The sequence below is a fragment of the Rhodamnia argentea genome, chromosome 2 (assembly GCF_020921035.1).
Source record: "Rhodamnia argentea isolate NSW1041297 chromosome 2, ASM2092103v1, whole genome shotgun sequence".
Classification (NCBI taxonomy): Eukaryota; Viridiplantae; Streptophyta; class Magnoliopsida; order Myrtales; family Myrtaceae; genus Rhodamnia; species Rhodamnia argentea.
The window spans coordinates 23167389-23186276 of NC_063151.1; the positions used below are offsets into that span (position 1 = coordinate 23167389).

At 41.3% G+C, this 18888-nt stretch overlaps 3 protein-coding genes across 4 annotated transcripts; 2 read left to right on the plus strand and 1 right to left on the minus strand.

The window, feature by feature from the left end:
- The first annotated feature begins 325 nt into the window (after positions 1-325).
- LOC115750697 (dehydrogenase/reductase SDR family member 12) lies at positions 326-3779 on the plus strand. The gene is made up of 10 exons (XM_030688211.2): positions 326-495; positions 613-674; positions 888-1007; positions 1145-1244; positions 1426-1506; positions 1925-1974; positions 2078-2228; positions 2374-2430; positions 3218-3339; positions 3445-3779. Exons 1-10 carry the CDS (start codon positions 433-435, stop codon positions 3650-3652), a joined length of 1014 nt encoding a protein of 337 aa, XP_030544071.2. The 5' UTR covers positions 326-432; the 3' UTR covers positions 3653-3779.
- Positions 3780-11016: 7237 nt separating this feature from the next.
- LOC115750698 (ras-related protein Rab7) lies at positions 11017-14670 on the plus strand. 2 transcript variants are annotated; one of them, XM_030688213.2, is made up of 7 exons: positions 11025-11346; positions 11480-11506; positions 11891-11990; positions 12085-12231; positions 12476-12556; positions 12630-12775; positions 14304-14670. In XM_030688213.2, the coding sequence occupies exons 1-7, from the start codon at positions 11294-11296 to the stop codon at positions 14365-14367; spliced, it is 618 nt and encodes a 205-aa protein (XP_030544073.1). In that variant the 5' UTR covers positions 11025-11293; the 3' UTR covers positions 14368-14670. The 2 variants fall into 2 exon arrangements, with proteins under 2 accessions (XP_048129836.1, XP_030544073.1); XM_048273879.1 differs by lacking the exon at positions 12476-12556 and having other exon boundaries at positions 11017-11346.
- A 1533-nt stretch (positions 14671-16203) lies between these two features.
- On the minus strand, positions 16204-18457 carry LOC115750699. The gene is made up of 2 exons (XM_030688214.2): positions 18039-18457; positions 16204-16834 (listed from the first exon to the last, which is right to left on the minus strand). The coding sequence occupies exons 1-2, from the start codon at positions 18381-18383 to the stop codon at positions 16622-16624; spliced, it is 558 nt and encodes a 185-aa protein (XP_030544074.1). The 5' UTR covers positions 18384-18457; the 3' UTR covers positions 16204-16621.
- Between the last annotated feature and the right edge of the window lie 431 nt (positions 18458-18888).

The window sequence follows — 18888 nt, forward strand, 5'->3', positions numbered from 1 at the left end:
ATAAACACAATCAAATAAAATTTACCTATGCATGAACAAAGCCAAATAATAATAATAATAATAATAAGGCCTCTTGAAATTATTCACAATCGAAAAGATGGAGAAAGTTTTATTTGGATACGGGATAATGTTCTCTCCTAATTTTACTTGGATAGAATTTAGACTTGGCAATGAGCACAGTACTTATGTTACTAACTTGAATTAGCGTTCTAAAACACAGCGTTACAGTAACCCGACCATTAATTTCTCTTTTGAGGATATTTAGGACAAAATAAGCGCGTGCCACGTTATATGAATGTTTCTACGATATCTCTAAATATCGACAAGTACAAAAACAAAGGAGTGGTGGGATTGCATCCAACGTGGCGGAAGGCGAGATGCTTCAAGCTTCCGACGGCGGCGCAGTGGCAATGGAGCGTACGTCCCGGGTTCATGGGAACGCTGCAAATTCAACTCCACATCTCTCTCACTTCACTCGCCATGTTCCTCCTCAAGGTAAGTTCTTCACCACCCATTACCATCCTCTTCTTCCTCTTGAAACTGCTGCGTTCGTGCATTTTCAAAGGCTTCCACTTTTTTTTCCTTCTTTCTGGTCGTCTTTTGCACGGGCAGGCATGGAGATTGACGGCTTTCGGGGTATATGGGTACCTCAATTTCACCAAGCCCGGCTTCGTGTGAGTAGGATCGCGCCGATTTCATGCTTTGATTTTGGTTTTCTGGGCTTTATTCGTTTCCTCGTTCTGGAATATAGAAATCAATTAAAGTAATTTGCGCCGAACATACTCGCGGTTCCTTCTGTAAACGAGTCTCCATATGGACATTGTCAATTGATTTACACCTTTTCTGTAAAATCCCTCTTTATCTCATTGATGGACTTGCTCCAACAGCGAACATGCAAAGAAGTTCAAGTCGGAAGAGATGGAGGCTCCAATACAAGGGAAGAATTGCATAGTTACAGGAGCTAATTCTGGACTCGGTTATGCTACTGCTGAGGGTCTCGCTTCGCGGTATTTGTGTTTCAACTGTGTTATTCATGTGCTTACTTTGCTTTCTCATGCGTGAATGCATGTTCAACATTCTCTAAGGGAACTTCTCAATTTATCTTATATTAGCCAATAATCTCGAGTTCAATGTTTTCTTTCAGTGGGGCTAATGTTTATATGATTTGCCGCAACAAGGAGAGAGGAGAAGCTGCCCTCTCTTCGATAAAATCTACCACGGGAAACCCGAATGTGCATTTGGAGGTATGTAGTAGTTTCCATTTATTATTTTTTTATTTGTCTCGAGATATTCTTATGGAAGGATTTTTGGTGTTTGCCTGTTGTAGGTCTTGAGAAGTTAATACTCCTGGATGATCATGTAGATCACCAGTTACATAGATATTTGATTACATGTGAGTTGATGCCTTAATAATCTTGTGTGCAGGTATGTGATCTTTCCTCTGTCAATGAGATCAAGTCATTTGCATCCAGATTCTCTTCAAAGGATTTGCCTCTTCATGTCTTGGTAAGTCTCCCGTTGGTTTTCAATCTCCCACTCTAATGCTTGTGGGATTGCATATGCGTGTTTATTTGGGTTTCTCAATTGTGTGATTATTCCCCTCACTTGTTCTTTTCAATAAGAAAGCACTATCTGAATTATTGGCAAGTTCTTTTACTTTTTCATTTTCACATCAATGGGGTGTCCGGGTCTCTTTCGGCTTTCAATAATCCCCATCTAGTGTGGTAGTCCTCCCGTTTCATACATACTGGACAATTACCTGAGATTACATAGGTCTGTGCTCCTAGGGGTAGCCCTAAGGGAATGCGTAAGTGTGGTGATTCCAACTCGTGCTAAAATCAAGTATAAATGTTTTGCAAGTTGTCGTACCTATTTCTTCCTCCATTTTGTCAATAAAGACTGACATGTCTAATGTCATGATCAGGTCAACAATGCTGGCTTGCTTGAAGATAAGCGGATCACCACGCCAGAAGGGTGCATTTCCAAGCTTTTTCTTTGTCAGAGTTGATGAATTTATGTTATGGTCTCCTTTAGAAGCCTTGACTTATTTTGTTTCCTACATTTTTTGGAAGTTCAGGTTGGAGTTGAACTTTGCGGTGAACGTATTGGGAACTTTTGCAATGACAGAATTAATGTTGCCTTTGCTTGATAAAGCGTCACCTGATGCTCGAGTCATCACTGTTTCTTCTGGTGGAATGTATGCAAGTCCCTTGACCACTGATCTACAGGTCAGCAACTCAGCATCTTTCGAGCACTTGGAAAATTATTTAAATTTCCTATTTCAACAGCAACATCACCTTTATCCCAAACTGGTTGGGGTCGGCGGTTAAATTTCCTATTTGTTGTCCTAAATTATAGGTGTTTTATCTGCAGTATAGTGATGCCAACTTTGATGGGGTGAAGCAATATGCTCGAAACAAGAGAGTTCAGGTTAGCAGTGTGACCTACTCACTGGTCAATTTCTTCTTTATTTCTTTTTTCGGCGTTACTCTTTCAGAACACTCAAGTGGGCTATTTGAGCAATATAGTCCCACTCTGTTTTCTCATCAGCATGTCAAAATCCTCTGTTTGTTCAAAATCTTCTAGGGATGAACCACCTACTCTCTCTTGTGAACTGATATTCTGTTATCTAATTATTTCCTAAGTGAATGGCCTAATATATATGTATTGGCTTCAGAATGTTGATACGTTTTCATTGTGGCTTGGATTCTTTGGTGAGTTCCACCCAGTTCATGACTATGTCCGAAATAGTGGAGGTTGAGGATTGGCCATCCCTCGAGGTGCATGGGAGCGGCCCTCCATGATACATACTGGTTATGCTTGTGAAAATCCCTTATTAGGGGTTTGCGATGGATCCTCGTCGTTTTATGAGATTCTGTGTTATTTCTATTGGTAAATTATGTTGACATCTTTGAGTTTTCAGCAAAGTTACTTGGGGACCTTCTTTGTTTTCATATATTACTCTGATGCCCTCCAGAGTTGCTCATATTCTTTGGACACCCCCTGTATTTGCATAACTACTCAAACCGCTCATCTGTATATTGAAAAACTACTTTTCTCATTTTTACTATTTTTATTTCAGAAACTTACTAGACGGGGTGTTAGAGTAGTTCTTGAAAATACGATAAGGGGTGTCAAAGCCTCAAAGATACGAGTGTGAAAGGAAACTCAGAACTGTACTTCTATAGTCATTGTTAACTCTTATCTGTTCTATTAGGTTGCGCTAACAGAAAAGTGGGCTGAGGTACACAAGGAGAGAGGGATCGGCTTCTACTCGATGCACCCTGGTTGGGCAGAGACGCCGGGTGTTGCCAAGAGCTTGCCTGGTTTCTCTAAATCGTATGGCAAACTCTTTGTTTGCGGTTACTTTCTTAGTTCACTGTCTCCTATTTACTTGGCTTTATTTTTTACTCTGATTATTTACCTTTCTTATTCTTTGATAAGGCTTTCTGGAAAGCTCAGAACTAAAGAGGAAGGTGCCGACACAATTATTTGGTTGGCTTTACAGCCGAAGGACAAATTGGTCTCTGGTGCATTCTATTTCGATAGAGCACAGGCGCTGAAACATCTTATGTTTGCAGCTACTGGAGGCTCTCATACTCATATCGACTTGATAATTGGTAATCTACGGTCTCTATCTGGCCTTGCTTGATGAAGCGGAGTCATTTCAATGATATACCCGACCCTAGTTGTGGGCCGCGAATCAAATTTCAGAAGATAGCCTCTTTTTATCCTCTTCAAGGTTACAATTCCTTGTGATGTTATAGACAATATTCTTGGTGATCTCTAGACTTATATTGCACTGTGTTGTTTTAAATATGGTCATTGAACCTGTTTCCCAAAGATGGTACGATTCGTTTGTTCTCTTTGAGATGAGTAAATTGAGAAGGAAAATAGATGAAGTATTTCGTATACTTTCTCCCGGTGCTTCCACTATACGTCATGCCTGCCTCGTTTGCATGCAAAACACAGACTAGTATTATCTATTTGAAGATTTTACTATGGTGTGACATTTAGCGATATGCGTTTCATATTTAGCAGCTGGAGGACTAAAATCAACAGCTTTTTCTCGAGATTCTTGAACACCCAATGGGAGTATGGCTTCCGAATCTTAGGCGATATTTCGGGTTTAAAAAAGGAAAAGCATTTTGGTTGTCAGCGAGGAACTCTAGCTAGAAAATTACTAGTCAATGGTCTGCTTACTTTATCCGTACTTTCACCAGCATTTGAAGGTTTGTGAAGGGATTTTTACAGGCATCTCTTGGAAAATAAAGCAATTAACTTGCTGCATCTGATCGATCTCATTTGCAGGCGAGTCTGCAAAGTGCAGTTTCTGTCTAGGAATTCTATTTGGGTCATGATGGAGTATAAAGCCATTGAAAATGTCTTAGCAGGTTCGTTGCCCAGGTCACCCTTTCGAATATACCCATCAGATCATCTGTAAAACCAAGAGATAACAGCTGCTGATTCCAATGCATACCCCCATTCTCGTTGACGAGATCGTCCCATTTGATTTAAAATGGGGATCAAGTAGACCACTGAACACTTCCCACCGGCCAAACTGATGATGTACTTCATGCATGAAATTGAAGAAGTAAAAGCGCCATGGACTCGAATCGATGACTAACCAGACAAAAAAAAATGGAAAAAAGGTTTCCATTATAGGATTGCTGGAAGAGGCTTTGACTAAAACTGATTTAGTACGTACATCTTCTGGTAATCTATATCAAAAGAATCACTGTAAGTCAACTGGAGGAGTACACTAATCTGAGCAAGAGACGAAATCTAGTCTAGGGGGACACCGGAGCTCCATTTCTCTTCATGCATTGGTCGAAAGCCTCGCGGGTCTTTGTCGAAGATGTGGCCCCTCCAAGGCTGGAGCTTCTTGACCTTCGAGAGCTCGCAAAAGACATCCCGATATTGCAGAGCTTGCCCATCTTCATGATCGAGTTTGATGCGGCAATTGGCTGTTATTTGTGTCATCCCGATAATGTGGCAAATGATAATCGTCGATCAATAGCTGTTGTATATCGACAGCTATATAGAACGGTCATCGATACTCGCTGCTTATGATCATCAACATGTCTTCATTTAGCGGTGGCATCGCCGAGCTTACACCCACTCAGATTGGAGTCGTGCGATTGCAAAAGACTTGATTACTTGTTGATATAAATGACTGGTCTTAAATACCAAGTGTGTCAAAGCCAAAAATAATAAATAGATAGATGGAACATTCCTCTTGCCGGACATGGATGTGAATCCTCATCATATAATGCTTATAACCAAAGCAGCCACACAGAATCTCGATTTAAGTGAAAACTACATGGGGAAACACACATGGCAAACATAATAATCCAGAAGACACTGAAGGCAATAAACGTCCTATGTCCATCTGGGAACTATGATGATCTGCATGGATCATCTCTTCATATAGCATAGAGAGAGACTTAATGAATGGTCATTCCAGCTCTTTAAATAGCAAGCTTAGAGCAAATTACGTAACTATACAAAGACAAACGATGGCTATTTTATGGAGACTCCTAGCCATCGAAATCTGGTTCTTTTGCGTCTGCGTCAACATGTGTTGTTTACCCGACACGACTGTAATGTACAGAATTTGCAATGAGAACAAGATCCCCCACTTAGTGGTTACGGCCTTGATGTGGATCGTGTCATTAATGGGCTAGAAGACGCAAGGACAACTCATGGCACAACTATTACGCTCAGTCTCCGATCACAGGCCCCCGAGATTGTTATGGTCACGCGGCTAGTGCTGGGCACCTTTCGAGTTTTGATTGCCATCTGTGCTCTTGATAAATGTCGCGTCCGACCTCAAAAGTGGGTGCCAGCAAAGGACCGAGGTGCAAGAGCAGGCCGAAGATTGTAGAATGAGGGACGAGAACTATGAATTCAAGGTGTGAGCGGCGGAGGATCAATAAAGCTTAAAAGAGGGCCAGGGTTTCAAGTCGTCTGTCGATTGAATAATTGTGGTTGGTGTTGTAATACATATCGTATAGAGTGGTTATGATGCGATCCTCAAGTGTTGTCAGATACGGTTGAAATCTCGTATGTAAGTTATGATTGCTTGAATTTTTGCTGACAAATCAAGTGGACATTTTCTGCGAGAATAAGAAAAAAACAACAATTATCATTCATACTAGTTTATACCAATAATAATAATAATAATAATAAACAGCTGAAGAGATAAATGAAGGGAGATCGGCCCATCTGGTTCAGCCCACTCCTGACCTGGCCCGAATCCACACTCAAACTGGGTCCCGTTGACCTTGTTCAAAGAAATCAGGTCCACCCATTAGAGCTGGAGCTCACCATACCACAGCCCACAAAGGGAAAAAAAACCCATAAACCCATCAAAGCAGGCGGTCCTCCTCACGTCGTTTTGCCCCTGACATCGTCGCGGCCGGCGAGTGACGTCATCGGCCGCCTCCAAGCTTCGCCTGACCCCTCCCCTTTCACGCTCTGTTTCGCGCCTGAACGTCCAGATCTCACTCGAGGTGCCTCCGCCGGTCCTGGTTTCAATCATCGTCATTGACCATGGAAGCTTCCGTCATCGATCTAGTCGCCGCTCGTGACTTCACTTAGCTTCACTGACCGGTTAACATCCCTACTCTGTTCTGTGAAGGAGGAAACCCAAGATCTCATCTTCTCTATCAAGGTCAAATCGGATCACGTTAGAGCTCATTTCGTTGGTTACGTATGTCCTGAACTGTCTTTGTACTAAACCTGGTCCTAAGTTCGAGTTAATTATGCTCCATCTCATTCCCCAGTCGAACTCACGCAAGTGTTTGTTCATATGTCTCTGTGATATAGCCATGAGCGCAAGTGTCTATGTTATTGTCCAGTTCTGAACTCGTTTGAACATAATGTACATGATGTTTTTTTTTTTTTTTTTTGATAACTGAGGTGTCCGCGCGGCTGACGACCTATGGCTCAAACCAACGGTGGAGCACGACTATTCCTCGGGAGGGGCTAGCGCACCATCCTACCGCCACGACCCCCCGGGTAAATCACCGACGCCGACGAATTTGAACCTCGGGACCTTTCGCAAAAGGAAAGTGTCAAACCATGCTGGCCACCATGGAGTGGGTCATAATGTACATGATGTCAGTTTTTTCATTTTTTTTTTTTTTTTTACATCTACTGGTTCTGCTGCATGCCCTCTCTGATCTATTTCTCTCCGTCACATTGTCAATGAAATAATTCCTTTATGTTCGGTGAAAGGCCCTTACACTTTTTTTGGGCTTTTTTCCAATTTAATTTAAAAAAACAAATATCTACTAAATTATTTTTTTTTTTAAATATTTAGCGATTTGGGTCTCGCTCGGTAATTGGAGTGCCGAGCGAGAAGGTTGGGCCCCGAACCCCCTTGCTAGGCGGTTGGCTGCCTAGCAAGGCGAGGGCCCCCCCTCCTTGCTTGGCAATCCAACTGCCGAGTGGGAGGGGTTTTTTTTTAAAAGAAAATTTGTATTTTTTTTTAAAGTGTTATAATTATTGGTACTTATAATATTTAGTTTATTTCCTATTTTTTAACATGTTTTAATTATTGATACATATAATATTTATTTTATTTATAATTTTTTTCTTGTGAAGCTTATCTTTATAACATAATTAGCAATAATTAATGTAAAATTTTATTAAGATCTATATTTATTAAATAATATTGTAATTATGTAATTAATTAAAAATATTCATAAAATAAAATTGATAAGATATATGAAAAAACTGAGATTTTTATAATATATAATAATCGTCAACCGCAATTACATTTACTAATGATGTCGTCCTCTTATATAATCTCATGTTCCACAAGTAGGTCATCTCCATTGTTCGGCAAATCTAGTATTGTATCGAGGAGGAAGACAAGAATCCGGATGAGTAGGAAGTGTATATGACAAAGGCATATCTTGTGAAAATATGTCATGCTCAGACGCTACATATCCTACTATAAGAGAGCATTGGAAAAAAGGTGAGAAATTGGATCCATATATATTAGTAGAACTAGCCGGAGTCTCAGGCGAGCGGATCCGGGGGGGGGGGGGGGCTGGCGGTGGTTGGGCGGCAGTGGTGGCAATGGTGGCGGCGGCGCGGCGGCGGCGAGCGGCAGCGCGGCGAGCGGGTGTGGGCGTGGAGGCGGGTGTGGTCGGTGGCCGCGGCAAATGAAGGTGATAAAGTTAAAAAAAAAAAAATTAATTGCATTTAGTAAAAGTCCTTTAGCCCAAAGTTCCTAGAGAGATATTTTGGGTTAAAGAACTTTGGAGAGCATTTAAGATGCAATTACATTTTCCCAAAGTGAGTTAAAAAATGAACTAAACACCATTTTCATTTGGCTAAAGGACTTTAGAATTCTAATGTTCATTTTCAATGTTGAACCAAACGGGGCCTTTAATACCAAGAATTCCAAAGCCGAAAATGAAAAGCATGGGGATGGAAGGATTGTCTCGCCGGAAATGGAAGTGAATGCTCATGCATACGACGCTCATAACCGAAGCAATGGCAAATAATCTTTGTTTAAGCGACAACCACTAGGAAAAACACATCGAAGCACATAATAATCGAGGATGACATATTGTAAGCTGTAACGCCCTAGGTCTATCGGGAACTATGATGATTTCCACGGACCACCTCTTTATACAGCACTAGAAACAGACGCAATTAACGGTGATTTTCATGAGCCACCTCTTTACATAGCAAGCTTAGGGCAAATTTAGGGACTATACGTAGGCACAAAACGGCTGTCTTCCGGGGAATCCTAGCAATCGGAATCCGGCTCTTTTGCATCCGATTAGACATGATCACGGGGGTGAAACCCCCCCCTCTCTGTTAAAAAATACCCATTTCCAATTAAAATCAAACCAAAAAAAAAAAAAAAAAAAAAGGGGGGGAGGGGGGGCCCCCCTTGCTTCCCTTTTTTTTTTTTTTTTTGTTGTGGGGGAGGGGGGGAAGAAGAAAAAATCCCCCCCTTTTTTTTTTTTTTTTTTTTTTTTTTTGGGGGTAAGAACCGGGGCCGAAAGTCTTGGCTAATATAAAAAAAATAAAAAAAAACCAGCCCCGGGGGGGGGGGGGGGGGGGGGTGGGGGGGAGGGCCCAACAAGACCAAACGGCCCAATTAGATGGTTGGATTAATTATTTGCGGTTCACTAAACGCTCCATCTGTTCAACGTACACTGTTTGCCCGACGCGACCTTAGTGTGCAGAATTTGCAATGGGATCCAGATCTCCAGTCGGACTCCTTACCCCCAACGAGTGGCTCGTGTCGTCAATGAGCTGGCAGACGAAACATCAATTAATGGCTACAACCTTTACACTCGGTCTACGGCCTCGGGCCAAAGGTTGGTTGCTATGGCCACGCGACTTGTGACGGTCTGTGCTTGCAAAGTGCGAGGGACAAGGTCATAAATGATGGGCCCATCGACTACTGGGGTTGCACGTGCAAATCGAAGATTGTAAAATGAGGAATGAGAATCATCAATTCATCGAGGGAATGAAGGATCAATGCAGCATAAAGGCCGTGACCATGGGATTCCGAGTTGTTTGGCAATTACATAACTGCAGTTGGTGTCGCATTGAAATTCCTGTAGTTTTATTGAGATCGTTTAATGTTATTAATTATTGTCGAATTTCTCGTATTGAAGCTGCAAACATGTGCAGCTCGTTGTAAACTAGCCCCGGGACCATAAGTCTCTTTGCCATACATCAATCCTGTTTTCTTTGCTCTGCAATGGTTGTCCTTGCTTTGTTCGCTGCTGCTACCGCCGCCACAATGGCCCGTTCTCCCCCTCAGTCGCCTCGCCTCCCCCAACGGCACTAGACTCCTCCTCTGCCTCTGCCGTCCTCTCCACTCCCTCTCCCTCGCCTTCCTCCCCGCTGCCACCCAGTGCCGTTTTCGCCCCTACCAGCTCGCCCTTTGCCTCGGCTTCGCCGACCGCGATGTCGAACCGGGCCTCTGCCTCTTCCATGTGGACAACTCCCGACCTGAGGCAATCGTGGACACGTTCATGGCTGTGATTCTGGGCTTCCTCCAAAGGACGCATTTGCCGGCCCGGCACACGTGGGGAGAGAGACTTTCTGACAGGTGGGCCCAACAACGACACGTGTCGCTGACCAAAATGTAACTTTTGTAAAGTAACGCGGCACACAATATTTTTCCCAATATAACTACTACAACTATTACACTCAATCAATCTAGAGAGTCGGGCCACGCTTTCTACCTCCATGCGGTTTGTGGTGGGCGTCTTTCGCAGTGTGATTGCTTTATGTGCTTGATAAACACTAGTTACGAAAATAGTGAACGATTGTTCAAACAACATCAGGGCGTAGATACAGCTCAAGAATTACAAAATCGTACGGGGATTATCAATTTGTTGAGTGAACGAATGAAGGAATCGGGATAAGAAGCATAATCGGGGATCATAGCCGTCCGATTGGCTATTGAATCACGTTGAAGTATCTCACAAGTATATTAGAGCGCATTGCTCGAGAGAATTAAGCCGAAATAACGCCGGGACGTGTCGGTGGCGGTGGCGGTCATGCTGCGGTACGGGGGTTTGGGTAGTAGTAGGAAATTCATTACTCGAAAAAAAAATAATATGCTGGTAAATATGTTCACAAGCACAATTAATGTGATGGTGTGGAGTGGTCAATAAAAGTAAAAATGCAAATTATGATTTTTTTTTTTTTCACAATCTGGCTTTTACCATTATTCCATTGCACAAGAACATGTGCTTAGGTTTAGATAGATAGAATGACGCCAATAGATGTCTTAAAAGGAATTCGCGGACATTCTTCTTTATGGTAATATTCCAAGGAAATTATTATACGTATATGAAAAAAGAAAGAGAAAAAGAAAATAGAAAAACACGTTTCGAAAAAATAGAATATTAATTAATTTTTAAAAACAGATTCGACAATTCCACGTCGGCGCGATGATGAGCATGAACGCCGTACTTTCTTTTCCCCCTATCATCGTCGTCATTCATTAATATCGCCGGCTTTGAATTAAAAATAAGAGAGAGAATCGTCTCACTTCACTGAAAAAAATCACAGTGGAACAGCTTGCGCAGGAGAGAGAGAGAGGGAGTGGGAGAGGGAGAAATTGGCGCTTCTTTGTACCAACCTCGTTCTTAACCGACTCTTCCCGTGCTCGCCAGTCGCGATCTTCTTCTCCATCTCCAGATTTGGGTTTTGAAGAAAGGTGGTTTCTTTCGCTCGATTCTTCCTTCGGGTTCGATTGATCCCTTTTTATTTCCCACCCCTCGATTGGAAATTCCCCCCGATGTCATTGCGAAGGCGGACCTTGCTCAAGGTCATCGTTCTCGGCGACAGCGGGTGCGCTTCTAGGGTTTCCTCTGATCTCTCTCCGCTTCCCTCTTTTGTTTTTGTGCGCTTTCTTTGTTTCCCGTGTTGGGCTGGCGGCTTGGTTTTGCGTCTGCTGATTTCGATTTTTTGCTCTTGGTTTTAGGGTTGGCAAGACGTCGTTGATGAACCAGTATCCTTTTTGTCGGTCCCGACGTGTTGTCGGTGGTGAATGGTGGATTTGTGGAATCTCTTTTGTTTTCTTGTTTTTCCCGTGGAGCTGTGAGATTCGGCCACTTTGGAAGTCCGTGGGTTGCGGGTTGCTCGTGTTTTCCCCCTTGTAGCTTTGCGGTTGGTCTTTTTGACCAACCAATCAGTGCTTTTCTTGTGTTCGGCATGTTTGAATTCGCGGGGACATTGTGAAGCTACCATCTCCTTTCGCTTTTGGTTTTAGCTTTGCCATCTTTTCACTCAGAAACTCTCGTTTGTTTCCAGTCGAGGAGTGATGGACGGGGACATTGACTTTTTTATTTAGAATGTAGTGCATTTGCGCGATATTCTTTGACTGTTTATGCAGATATGTGCACAAGAAGTTCAGTCAGCAGTATAAAGCTACAATAGGTGCTGATTTTGTTACCAAAGAACTCCAAATTGATGATAAGCTGGTCACTCTGCAAGTGAGTGTCAAGTTCGAATGGTTGCTTCATCACTGATGAATTAGTCACAGCTGATACTTATCTTTATCATATACGGGGTGTTTTGCAATTTTAGATATGGGACACAGCCGGACAGGAAAGATTTCAGAGCCTCGGGGTTGCATTTTACAGAGGGGCAGACTGCTGCGTCTTAGTATATGATGTGAATGTGATGAAATCGTTTGACACTCTTGATAACTGGCATGATGAGTTTTTGAAGCAGGTTCGTGGTAAATTTTTCCATTTTTCCCTCTTTGATAGGGTCATTTGACTCATTTCTAACTATAAAAAGCTTAGGTCATGTTCTTCTATTTTCCCCCTGTATGCTATTTACCTTCTCCTGAAGAACTCGACTATATGACTTCTTATTTGAACCATCATGTTATATACAAGCTCCCTCTCTCTCTCTCTCTCTCTGTGGTTATGCAGTCGACATAACATGGTTTTTATTACTATTATCATATCAGGCGAACCCAGCAGACCCCAGGATTTTTCCTTTCATATTACTGGGAAATAAGATTGACATAGATGGTGGCAATAGTCGTGTGGTAAGCAATTGTAGTTGCACTTCTGGCTGAATTCATTCCTTCCTGCTCCTTTGCTCAGAGATAGCTTCTGTAGGTTTCCGAGAAGAAAGCTAGGGATTGGTGTGCCTCGAAAGGGAACATACCTTACTTTGAGACATCTGCTAAGGAGGACTACAATGTTGATGCCTCGTTTTTGTGTATTGCTAAAGCTGCTCTTGCTAATGATCATGAACATGACATGTAAGTATAACTTGTTTACTCATGTCATATGCCATTGATTAATTCTGGTTTCTGTGGTCATCTATCACTTCAGATTCATTCAATGTGATATTATTACATTGGAGAACAATGACTGTAACTCTAGATCCAGGAATTCACCATTTGATTTTTTTGAGCACCAATAAGCAGGAAAACTTTGTGATGTTCTTATTGTTAAATATATGAAATTAAGTGGAAAGGAGAAGTCCTCTGTGAGGAACTACAAAACTTATCTTCCAAGTTCTCTGGGGAGGAGAAGAAAGTAGGTAATCTGGGAGTTTGTGATAAATTAAATAAGGATAACCAAAGATGCTCTGTTAGCTTTGTCAATTTCACTGAAACACATACAATCGTAAAATGATAAACAGATCTAATTTCAAGCTACGCTTATGATTTAAATCTTCTAATTGCTGCTACAGCCTTGAGCCACTTATGTTTGGCTAATGGAAATACATAGGTAAGTTATGTCATATGCGGTATATCGTCAAAAATATGTTAGGCTTTGGATTTTTAAAGGAATCTTTATGGGGATTTCTCTAATAAGGTAAATTGAAATTCTTTTTTTTTTCTTTTTTTTTTAAGCCTTATCAATGGAATTGGAATCATATGACTTGTAGATGCAGTAATCTCTGGCGTGGACATCTTACTGAATGATAAGGAATTGTCCTTCCATTTGTGATATAAATACAGAGTGCAACTTGGACTGTAGATAGTTAATCTGAAAGAGCTGTACATTGTGATTGTCATTATGGATAAAAGTTTTGGAGTGTTCATCAATCTTCGAGTTTTTATCATTTTTCTCCAATTCATATTTCTCTGCTCTCTTTCTAATATGTACTAGGTTACTAGGTACTTATGTTTTATACTTCCTCTGTACTTCATTTGATTCTCTGATTCACTGTCCTTTTCCAGGATTTCTTTCTCTTGACTCTGCAAATGTTAAAGATTTTCTCTGCTCTGCAAACACAATCTGGTTTTTCAAATAATTGGAGTATTATTGATGGCACTGTACAGGTGTAATTGTTTTTACAAGGTCAATTTGAGTTTAATCAATTAATCAAAACGAAATTTCTTTTTGAGCTGTAAGGTGAAACAAGAGCAATTTTTAGGTCTAGGACACAAGAAAAGATGATGCATGTGATGGAAGATATCATCAGATGTCCATCAATGCAATTAAACATGCATGCAGGTGCCATTTCGGGGCTATCGTGACAACACAAGGAGATCAAAATTCTTTTAACGATGTGATACAAAGTGTAGCATGATACTGCACAATTTGAAAGATCCATTTGTAACTTTTCTTAATTTGTCGAACAAGTTGCTTGAAGTGCTGAGTTCAATGGAATCTTCAATGAGAATGTTATGTTTATGATTTTCCCTTAACCATTTACATGGGATGTATTATACTTGCTCATCTTTCATTAAATGTTGGTTGATTTCTATGAAAATGCTGCAACGTTTTATCATCAACTCTCTTTGCTTTGTGGTGATCCTTCAAAATTGCTTGCAGATATTTCCAGGGCATCCCTGATGCTGTTTCAGACTCAGAGCAAAGAGGCGGATGCGCATGCTGATCGAGAATGACTTGAAAAGAGTATTATAAATTTTCTGTGATAGCAGAATTCCTTCATTTTTTGGGATTCTGTTGATACCTCCTGCCATTCCACACCCTCGGCAACTAATTTTCTCGACCAAGATATCCTGCATTGGATGCCCTAGCTTTTGATTCCAAAATGTGTAGAATCTCGGCTGCTTGTTCTTTTTGGTTGCAATCCGAAACAGTATGTTTGAATTTGGTGTATTGGTTTAACCCTTTTTTGCCAGCGAGATGCCTTTTGATTCAATGGGGAATCATTATTGAATTGTATTCTATGCTGTTATGATGAGATTATTGGTCATTTGTACTCGTTAAGTATACATGACCAGGAATTGTTTGATGCTGGCTGCTGATGCTGCACAAAAGGATTACTTAAGAACTGAGATAAAAAGTAGTTTGGTTTGATTTCTTGTTGCAGATCTCGTGGAACTTACCATTTCACTTTTATCTAATGTGAAATGCTAAAGGATATTGATATGCAAAACTGTATGAATTTAACATAAAAATTACCAAAGAAGTCTTAATTTTTTTGCAATTATGCTGATTCTATTTTATACTTTTTTTGTTTTTGGCCAATTGAATTTTAAATCTTTTGTAATTATGTCAATTCAATCCATTAGGCAAATGGTGCAGCAAATTTTGAATAATAGTTTAGTATTTTTTTGAATTTATAATTAATTTTGTTGCTGTTCTTTTCCTTTTTGTTTGGGGGAGGTTGCTAGCCACTGGAGAAGCCATGAGGGTCGCGAGCCCTAACCCTTGGCCGGCAGAGGCTGCTGGCCTAAATCAAAAAGAAAAGAAAAGCAAAGGAAAAGAAAAAAATTAATAAAAAAATTACAAAATATTGTTTAAAAAATTTGTCACGTTAACGACAGTGGAGCCATGTTAGTGTCTTTTGGCCAAATAAATTGAATTAATATAATTATAAAAAGGTTTAGGTTTCAATCAGTGCATAATTATAAAAAGGTAATTCTCCCTGAATTTAACATACATTTGACATTTTCAAACTTCCGAAGGTTAAGCCCTCCACGGTGATAGCTTTGCAAGGAACAAAGGGTCCAGTCGCTCGTGAGACACTCCATTAGAGTAAGTTGTATAAGCTCAGGAAGGTAGTTCAATTGCTAAGTGAAGACGATCGTGCTGCATGGACAAACACGTTATGCAGGACGACTCAAAAGTAAAAAGAACAAGAAATCAATGACGGACATGTTGTAGCTTAGGAAGCTGTGGGAAGGACTTGGATTGCGTGTCTTACGCTACGTCGAGCCATTCTTTCCCCGGCTAGTAGATAGGATCCCTTAGGCCCCTCCATTCTCAGCTGATATAAGAACAGCCATCCATGTAGAAGTGCCAGGCAGCCGGATGTTTCGTGACAATGCTAACCTCATTTTGCACCGGAAACTATTCTAAAAGAGGTTCAAATTCGTACCGCTCATGTATTCATCGGTCTTGGCTTGAAATGGTTTACGCATTACTGGTTCCTAAAAGAGATCAGTTAATATCTACATTAGCTAAACCCTATCTCAGATCTCTCCGTTTGCTTGAGGTACGGTAAGACTCCTATCTCACTGCCTAAACACCTAACAATTCTTACCGAGGGTGTTCGGGAAGCACAAAATCTTGCATGCGTTGTCTGTTTAATCTTCTTGCATCAATTGTTGAATCATCCAAAAAACCATATTCTAGTAGCAATCAGTAGAATACTCTGTATTTTGTGGAGATGTAAAACAAGGAAGCACGGAAATATACTGAGAGCAGACATTGTTCGAAGCTATCTACATGCACGACTTACGAGTCCAAAATTGTTCTAGGAACGGGATAACCTCATGATCATGCACTTACCTACGGAACCTCACGTGTTCAATACAACGTAACGACGTGTAGTCGTAATTAAGTACACAAACATCATAACAGGTCCTAAATATGATTTAGGACATTACGAACAATCACCATGACGTGTAAAACAGTCGTAGAAAACATAGGCATATCGCACACGAGTGTACTTTAAAAATTCCTGTGTTACATCGTGCGTGTGAAATGAGTACGAGTTGCACATCTTTTGCCTGCAAAATTTACTTCACTTCCAAAAAGGATTTGTTTACTACCCGTTATTGCTCCTTCCACTACAGAACAAATATCAAAATATATCAGTCACCAGCAAATCTTTCAAACGAGACTCGAGGACGTTGGCGAAAATCAAACCGGCATTTGAATGCCGGAGTCATGTTGCTTCACCAACCATACTTTTTCAGCAAGTCCTTAGTTCTCTTCCTCATGCGAGTGAAAACAATGACTACACATGCTAGGATCCATGGAGGGAAGTTACCGCCAAAGATGTTCAACTTGTGGAGCCACTCTGGATTTTCTTTGGATACTAATGATATCAAGAGAGCCGTGACTGCTACGCCAACCAAGATCTTGGTAATGGGCTTGACCAGGGAGTCCTACAATTGGAGCACAAGAAGTATCACTACTCGATAATATCTTACATAAGCAAGTGTAGCGATCAAACCAATACATGGGAAATAGCTTGTACAAACTACATGGAGGATCATTCACCTGCAGGGAAACTAGATATAGCGATCTAGCATCATAATTAACTTCAATATGCCATGCTTTTGAGGCAGAAATGACATGCATACATAACTAAAGGAAAATATGATAAGAAAACTCCTCAATCAGTTTGCATTTTGCACCGCAAATAAGCCACGGAAACTGTACTTTCAAATGAAAATTTGTACATGGTGGGCAGGTGTAAACACATGAAGCTCCTTCTTTTTCGTTTCTAGCAAAACCTCTATTCCCGGCGCCAGATATTAAGATCGAGAAAAAAAAAAAAGTTTTCCGATCATTGGGATAATATCATCTGGATGCCTGCAAGGATCAGTTATCCAAACTTCAACCATCAATTAGTTGATGACATTTCGCACGACTCCAATCTTTTTGAAACTTTCCAAAGATCTCGAGTAAGACTCTAGGGCTGCATTTGGTAGCCGGAATGTCAATTCCTGTTAGGATAGGATAAGAAAACCCCTAGAATGGTTACATGCTATGCTCTGTTTTGGAAAAGCATAGTGGATAACAAAGGACATATCCCATTCAGACAGTTTGTGGTGCATGGGATGTGACCGTTTAAACCCTGAAAGCATAAGATATAAATCCCTCTGCAGATTAACCAAAGTTTCAATGTTCACCCCCACCTGGACAAAACAATCATTCAGCCGAATTTCGATAGCATTCAAGTTAATGTTTTCGCTTCCACTAACTGAGACAAGCTGTCTGCTTAAACAGACACAACGAGACGTTCACTTATAGCTACAGATAACCATCAACAATGCTCTGTTGCAATTGGCATAAGCAAGACCGTGAAGCTATCAAAGCAAAGTCTCAAACTTTTCCTAGTAAGTCTGGTGGAATCATTGCATAGTTCCTTTCTCCTTTCTTCAAATAATTCCAAGTACAGACATCACAATTAAAATGACAGAACGTCACACAATTACAGCATCCGCATTCCCATTGTGCCATTCAAATTCTTCCAAACCGACCCGCAATCGAAAGCCAATTCGACAAAAACAAGGAACACCCAAGATTCCACAGAAGCAGAGACACAAAAACAACAGCAAATCAAGAAACACGGGTGACCTCTACCTTGGGCTCTCCGTCGACGTAGATGACGGCACCGTCCTTGTAGGGCAGCATGGAGCGGCCGTTCCTGGGGTTGAACCGGATGGGGACGCCGCGACCCGACCCGGGATTGAAGGCGAAGATGGACTTGAGGCCGTACTTGTCGAGGATGTCTCGGACCTCGAGCTGGTCCTGGTCCCACCCGCCCAAGCTGGCCGTGAAGACGTCGATGGGACCTTTGCCCTGCCGGTACAGGTGGATCTCGACCTCCGGCACCTTGGTCCGGACGCTCCTCTTCGTGGGCGTCGGGTTCGGGGGCGATTCGGTCTCGATCTCTCCGGTCACCTTCGATTCGTCGGAGTCCTCCATCGTTTTACGTTGTTTCTTCGTTGCTTTCGCAGGCCGGTCATATATGTAGGAGGAAGGGAAGTGCGAGGTTGACCTTTTCTTCTTGTTCTTTCCCTTTCAAAAAAAAAAAAATTGTTCATAAAATGAGAAGAACTCTGAATTTCCCACACTGTTGTAACCAGTAGTCATTGCTTTATTACTTTCACATGATGACGATGATGAAGATTGATCGTTCGTGTAGAAATGAAATCAACTTTTTTTGAATCTTAATAAAAAATTTCCGAACTTCTTTTTTTTTTTTTTCCACCTCTATTGGATCTTTTTAGTTCATCCTCTTTATTATTAGTATAAATAGAAATATAAACAAGAATTTTTTACGTCAATATTGATTAGAAGAATCGGCTAACGTGACGTTAAAAATCGTAAGAAGAAAGAACCTAGAACCTCATCGGCTTTATGTTCGTGCGCGCGAGAGAGAAGGTTGCCCGTGATGCCGTCACTTGTCCCGATCTTAACAATGGTCGCC

Bases quoted from the DNA above. Each gene is read 5' to 3' on its own strand.
- LOC115750699 (XM_030688214.2), bottom strand. From the start codon at position 18,383: ATGGAGGACTCCGACGAATCGAAGGTGACCGGAGAGATCGAGACCGAA. The intron at 16,835-18,038 runs GTAGAGGTCACC...CTCCAATTGTAG, and splicing joins ACGTCGACGGAGAGCCCAAG to GACTCCCTGGTCAAGCCCAT.
- LOC115750697 (XM_030688211.2), top strand. From the start codon at position 433: ATGGGAACGCTGCAAATTCAACTCCACATCTCTCTCACTTCACTCGCC. The intron at 2,229-2,373 runs GTCAGCAACTCA...TTTTATCTGCAG, and splicing joins CCTTGACCACTGATCTACAG to TATAGTGATGCCAACTTTGA. The intron at 3,340-3,444 runs GTATGGCAAACT...TTCTTTGATAAG, and splicing joins TTGCCTGGTTTCTCTAAATC to GCTTTCTGGAAAGCTCAGAA.
- LOC115750698 (XM_030688213.2), top strand. From the start codon at position 11,294: ATGTCATTGCGAAGGCGGACCTTGCTCAAGGTCATCGTTCTCGGCGAC. The intron at 11,507-11,890 runs GTATCCTTTTTG...CTGTTTATGCAG, and splicing joins AAGACGTCGTTGATGAACCA to ATATGTGCACAAGAAGTTCA. The intron at 12,776-14,303 runs GTAAGTATAACT...AATTGCTTGCAG, and splicing joins AATGATCATGAACATGACAT to ATATTTCCAGGGCATCCCTG.